This window comes from Vigna unguiculata, chromosome 9 (genome assembly GCF_004118075.2).
Source record: "Vigna unguiculata cultivar IT97K-499-35 chromosome 9, ASM411807v1, whole genome shotgun sequence".
In the NCBI taxonomy this organism is placed as follows: Eukaryota; Viridiplantae; Streptophyta; class Magnoliopsida; order Fabales; family Fabaceae; genus Vigna; species Vigna unguiculata.
Window position 1 is genome coordinate 36,024,523 of NC_040287.1, and position 6,882 is coordinate 36,031,404.

Here is a 6,882-nt window from a genome sequence, read left to right on the forward strand (position 1 = left end):
TTAATTAAATTTAACTTAATAAAATATAAATTTAATTTTAATTTTAATTTTTTGCGGGTAACGGGTACATGCGGGTACGGATAATATGATACTCGTACCCGCCCTGTTTATAAGCGGGTATTAAAATACCCGTTACCTGTTACCCGCCGCGGATATCTGCGGGCGCGGGTATTTTTGCTATCCCTAGATGTGAGATTAGTAGTCTATAATATATATTTTAGGTATTATTCGTTTTGGAGCCTTTTGTTACAATTTTGTCATAAAAAAGGTTCAGAAAATGAAAGGAGAAAGAAATATTTAAATCGTTTTAAACCTCAACTTCTAGACAATGTAAAACTATTGAGTCTGTGATAGAAACAAATTGAATTTGCAAAACAAAAGTTATATAAAAGTTTTAGTTAAGTAATAAGAAAATTACTTTTTAACGCTTTCTCTTAAAAAGTGAGGTGAGATCTTTTAAGTGATTTTTTATTTTTATCATTTTATCTTTTTTCTATATTTCAAAATCACCGTAAAAAGTGTTACCATATGATAAAAAAAAATTGTCAAAATTGAATTATTAAAATATTATTATCTTAAATAATATCGTAATTAAGGATCTGATTTAAAAAATGGAGAATATGTTATTGAGTTGTGGGGTTACTGTTATATGAAAAAAATGGCTTTATAAGCAGCCGTGCTTAACACTGATGTAGCACTCACAAAGGTTGGGTTTGGTTGGGTAGGTCGACATACATTATTATATACCGTTCAGAGTGGACTCGCTTCTTTTCAATGGACCGTAAATAATATTAGTAATAATAATAATACATAGTGGACAACTTTATGGAAAAGCAGCATTAATTAACGAATAATAGGGATTTTGTGGTTGCATATTATATTTTCAACTCTTAATGCCATTTCCTAATTCCATCCACACACTAATAATAAACTACCAACACACCACAAGATTTAGGGTGCCACTCCCAATGCCATAAAACTATGGATTTCCATTCATAATGCGTTGGATTTTAACGGTTTAGGACATACGTTAATAGAAACTCTCTATAACCATCATAGGCTAATAAAACATTTAAAATTATTTAATTTCCTATTTATATACATCACATAGTTTAGTGCCTAATAAATTCTCTACACATTGAATGTTGCGCATTCATACATTCAACTTGACTTTAAAAGCAAATATTTTTCTTTTTTCTGAAGACTCAAATATAGGTCATTTTGAATTTATGAGAGAATCGTTTCCAAAATGTTTGGAATATGTTAGAGATGATTTTCTATTACACTTTTACACAACAAGACTCAACATGTCTAACCATTTAATGCAAGTTTAGCGAGTTAATAAAAGTTTAACAATTTGTATTTATATAGAAGAATGCTTAATTTTACCGTGCCCACACTATATTATGCTATCACGAACAACCATAATCCAATTTCATATTCCTTAGTAACAGGGTGAGAAATTGTTACATATAATAAGTTTATTACTTTTGCTATATAGAGTGATTAAACTCCTTTTTGTAATATTCCAATCCAATATACAGACTAATAAGTAACCAGTAATATTAAAAACATTATAATTATACAGTGTAAAAAAAAAAAGTGACATATTGTTTCCGTACTAAACGGAAAATGTACCTCCACCAACTCTGTTTCTAAAGTCACATCAAACATCTATCACTAAAAGTCATGTCACACCCCACTAACCACTAAGTGCACCTTTGTCAACGATCCAATCAAACCCTTAACACTCTCTTTCTTATAAAAACTCATGTTTTCTGTGACTTCGTTCACTCATCCACCACCGTTCAGGTGAAATGCTAGCAGAGAACAAAAATGGAGATTGACGACACATCAGGTGGAGTATCCATTGCCTTTCCTCTGGGCTTAGCTCTTCTCATTGCCGTCTTGTTCTTCTTCTGCAGCTTCTTCTGCTGCTGCTTGCACTGGGAAAAGCTTAGACCTTTGTTTCCATTTTCTTCTGGGAATATCAGCACTCACCCTCATCACACACACCCACTCACAGACATAACCCCTCCTCACAAACCAGGCTTTCCTGTCTTGGTAAACATTGCTTTCTAGTTCCAATTTATCACTGTTTTTACAAAACAAAACATGTTTTTTTTTTTCCTTTTTAGGAACTAACGACACTTTTTTTGTGACCTTTGAGGAAATAACTGATGATATTTGTTTGATGGTGTTCAGATGATGAAGCAGAACTGTGGTGAGAGCTTGCCAGTGCTGATGCCAGGAGATGAGGTTCCAAAGTTCATAGCTTTAGCATGCCCATGTCAGCCTCCAACAAATGAAAGGATCACAATCCATGTGCACAAGACAGCACCAAATGATTTTTGTTGACGAACAACATAAAAAACTGTAGACACCAAGTTGCAACCAGAAAACTCATCTCAGGATCCTGCAAGAAATTTCGGCTCTACAAACTCAAACATCTGTGGATAGCTTTGTGTTGAGTTGAGCGAGATGATTAAGAGAAGCTCGCGGAGTTGAAGTAATGATTGGGAAATTAAAGCTGTGCATGATCATCTCCATCTGTATATAACTTTCCTTTTGGATGGTAATGGTATGCACTGCAGCATGAAATTTTATGTTCTGCAAAATTTACAAGTTGGTAGCAAGATGTTGCAAATAATAGAGTACAAGCCAGAGATGGTTTATATGAATGAACAACAATGAGTTGTATGGTGAACATCAATTTAATTAGGTGACGGACTTTTGATAGGAACGAGGAAAATTGATCTAACAAGGTAAAGTCGTGGTGACTTTCCTTCAAAGTCACAATCTATGCGCATGCTTTTTGGATATGTTTGTTAAATAAATATTTGCATACAGATTTTGTTTTAATTATGGATTCTATCTAGAGAGCAAATATGGTAGAAATTACTTACTACTTATGGGTGGTAATATGTTTTCATCTAAACAAGCACACCAACTTAACAATCTATATTAATAAAAGGATAAATAATCATTTTAATATAATAAATATTAACTACTACAATAATAAAAAAATTATAACTTTAGTATAAAAATCCATTAATGATGGGAAATAATTGTCATACTTTTATTAGAATGAAGGTTAATATTAATATGAAATTAATATTTTTTTCATTTTAATTCATATTTATATTTTTAAAGTAAATTAAAGATAGTTTGATAATTCACAATATTAATCGATTAGTATTATTTTTTAATCACAATAATTAAATACACTACAAATTTTCTTTTTAATTTTCTTTAATTTCACGGTCTTTATACTAGGATGAGAAAACGAGTGGATCGATAAGAATGTTTTTTTTTTTTTGTTAAACTCTTTTTATAGGTGAAAATTAAGAAAAATAAGATAAAATTATTTTCTCTATAAATTTAGATTAATTTATACGTAAATTAATTAATAGAAGTTGCTTTATAATTTTATTTTAATTTATAATAAGCTAATATTAGTTTTAAGTTCATTTTATTACTATATTTTTATTTCTAAAAGAACTTTATAGAGAAACTCGTTCAATAAATTAGAAGTTTCATGTTTTAATTTCAATAACTTTTTTATTTTATTTTTATACATGTTACTCTAATTTATTTTAGTTTCTACAAATTTAGATGACCGGGACTTAAATAAAATGTATATAGACTAAGAAATTAAAATAGTATGTGTAAAAATTAAAATTGGTAACTTTTAAATGTAGACAAAAAAAAATTGTAAAGTTTGTATAACTTGCTAAGGATAAACGATTAGTTGCTTTTTTTAAACTCGATCTAATTTACTTAAATGAATGATGGCTTACAAAAATCTCTTTTGTTTTTGTTTTTTTTTTCGCGGATTTGTAACTATTTTTATTTAATTAAAATATTGCCATTATTGGGCACGGGGTCTTCTAGAGGACGACATTAGCCCAATAAGAAAGCCCAAGATTGAGGTAGTATGAATTTGTCAAAGGACGTGAATTAGAAGTAGGCAATTTCTTTCTCCACCTCCATAACATTCCATTGCACTTTCATTTTCTAATTTCTCCTTTTCAGATTATATAATCTGAGTATTTGTTTTTTAAGAAAAGACTTTAAATTGAATAATTTCAAAATAAAAAATTAAACAATACAATTCGAAGTCAATGACTTTCAAAATCAATTTTAAATTTTAGATTATGTAATTCGAAAATCACTAATAATTTTTAAATTATGTAATTCAGAAATTGTATTTTTTTTTAATTGCACGATTTAAAGGGGATAAAATGAAAAAAAAATATTATATAAGGGTGCATGAAGAAACTTATGGAGGTGTGGGAAGAAACAAACTAGCATAGAAGTATGGTATCAGATGTAATTGTTATTAGGTCAACTGATTAAATACTATTGAAGCCCATCTTCCTTAAGTATTTAGAAAACCAAAGTCCTTATGTCGAATTAAATTTTGAATACAAGAACGTTATTTATTATACCTTATGTAAATAAACACGAGGAGGAAAATAATACTACATCTAAGGATTATGATTTTTGTGTGTTTAAATACCATGTGTGAAATATTTTATTAGTGATATAGGTAAGTTTAATTAATCTTAAATGCTTCATTAAATTGTTGATATACGTGTATAATCAAGTTAATTTTATCCAATTTAAAAAAATTAAGTGAATTACCAATATGATTTATAGATTAATTAATGAGATATGTATTATTAATAGTTGATTTGTTTGTATTGAAAGAATAGTTATAAAAAAAGGCAGTGACAGACTTTTAGTGACTGTTCTGGAAGTAAAATGATGTGGTTAAAACGTAATGAAAGAGTTTGAGAATGGCGTGAATGGTATGATTGAGAATGTTTAGGATCCAACGGTGTTCAACAAATATCATAATTAGAATGCAGCACCCCTCCAACATTCAACATGATGGTGTATGCATGGTTTTATTTAACAGCAGAGCGTGCAAATGTTACTCTTCTTAATCATTATTTCTCTTAATCATCAAACACTCTCTACACGATACGCATGCTTTTATCCCTAAATATTCATCACAGAAACCATGTAACACTTACTTATCATTACTGTACTTATTATTTCCAAATTTTTTTTTAAATAAGATTTGTTAAGTATTTTTTAAATATCATCTCTTCAGTTATATTGCACTTCAAAATAATAGATCAGTAATATTTCAACCAGCTACTAGGAAATTGCAATTGAGCATAACTCATTTTAATTCAATTAATAATATTGAATTTCAATTTCAATTTAAAATATGTAATTGCCATAAATATTTGGATATAAAGTTTTATCATCTACAACAACTTTACTTGTTTCAACTATACTATTTTCTTATAAAAAAAATGTGATTTCTTAAAAAAGAACGAGTGATGTATGAGTGTATTTTGGTGTGTATGATGGATCGGTGAATTCAAAATGAGCAATTCTTATTTCAAGTTATTTTCTATTCATCTACACCGATAGAAATACCTATCAAAGGTCCTACGATGTTAAAGTTAGTTTAAAATCAAAGGTTAAATATATTTTTGATTTCTTAACTTTCAGTGAATTTTAGAATTAGTCCATTTCGAAATTTTAGATCAATTTAGTCCTTCATCTTTCGAAATATATGGATTTAATCATTTTTAATCAAAATTTGTTAGGTTTATTTAATGTTTTGTACGCATTTCAATATTGTATCTGAGTTGTTTATATTGTTTAACACATGTTTGTTTTAATGTTAAGTGAAATACTATTATGAAACACGTTTGAAATGTCAAATAAACTTAACAAAATTTGATTAAAATGACCAAATCCACATATTTCAAAAAATGAAGAACTAAATTGATCCAAAATTTCGAAATAGGCTAATTTCAAAATTAAAAAAATGAAAGTACAAAAAGCATATTTAACTCTAAAATCAAATGCAAGTATAATAAATATGTAATTAATGCGTAACCTACCATCTTTCTATATCTTATTTATAGTTTTTTAATGAATTCTTTATTAGAACCGGCCTAATTGCGACCTAAATCCATTTAGACTTGATTACTGATTTAATCATACTTACTTCCATATCTTAAGTTGCAAGTGTAACTTTTTATTTGTTTTTTTTTTTCTTTTAAGATAATAAGTTGAGTTTGAATGACTATTTAACTAGCTAGACTAGTCCATTCCTTGATTGTCCATTTCATACTATACACAATACAAATTACTTATACTCACATTTTGTTTTCAGATTGTTTTGTACAATTTTAAAAATTGAACACTTTAAAGTAAGAAATAAAATAAATCAAATGTTTAATATAATGTGTGATTACTATAGTGTTAAAGTGAGCAAATTATTTTGAAAAGTTAACTATATTTTCATTAATTACAATATTTAATTAAATGATTATATTTAGATTTATATATATATATATATATATATATATATATATATATATATATATTCTTATTTTAATAATAATGTTCATTGGACTTACTTTCATTTCAACTTGATTATCATTTATAATTATATCAAATTTAATTCAATTTAAACTTATTATTATATAGATTCTCATATTAATTGTATTTTTAGTTATAAACTTTAATATAAAATTACCAACATCATCAAAGACAAAAATCTATAGTGTAACTTTAATACATATTGATCATCAAACTTTAAATAAATATTATCCCAAATTTTAAAATATAAATTTATAATGTCACTAAATTAGAATAATCATACTAAAATTTTGGAACAAAAAAATTGAAATAAATTATAATTTTGTATTTAAGAATCGCAAATATATTCAACACTAGATTCAATGATAGTATAGTATGAATAAGTCAATACTTGATAAAGACACACTTACATTTGTGGTATGAAAATATTTTTAAGAAAAAATGTTAAAGAATGTAAGGTATTGAATG

At 27.2% G+C, this 6,882-nt stretch overlaps 1 protein-coding gene across 1 annotated transcript; it reads left to right on the plus strand.

The window, feature by feature from the left end:
- The first annotated feature begins 1,782 nt into the window (after positions 1-1,782).
- On the plus strand, positions 1,783-2,862 carry LOC114162590 (uncharacterized protein At5g65660-like). The gene is made up of 2 exons (XM_028046522.1): positions 1,783-2,064; positions 2,206-2,862. Exons 1-2 carry the CDS (start codon positions 1,837-1,839, stop codon positions 2,356-2,358), a joined length of 381 nt encoding a protein of 126 aa, XP_027902323.1. The 5' UTR covers positions 1,783-1,836; the 3' UTR covers positions 2,359-2,862.
- Positions 2,863-6,882: the final 4,020 nt, after the last annotated feature.

What these genes read in the sequence shown, in the direction of transcription:
- LOC114162590 (XM_028046522.1), top strand. Translation starts at nt 1,837, where the DNA reads ATGGAGATTGACGACACATCAGGTGGAGTATCCATTGCCTTTCCTCTG. An exon ending in AACCAGGCTTTCCTGTCTTG is followed by an intron (nt 2,065 to 2,205) that starts GTAAACATTGCT and finishes GATGGTGTTCAG; the next exon opens with ATGATGAAGCAGAACTGTGG.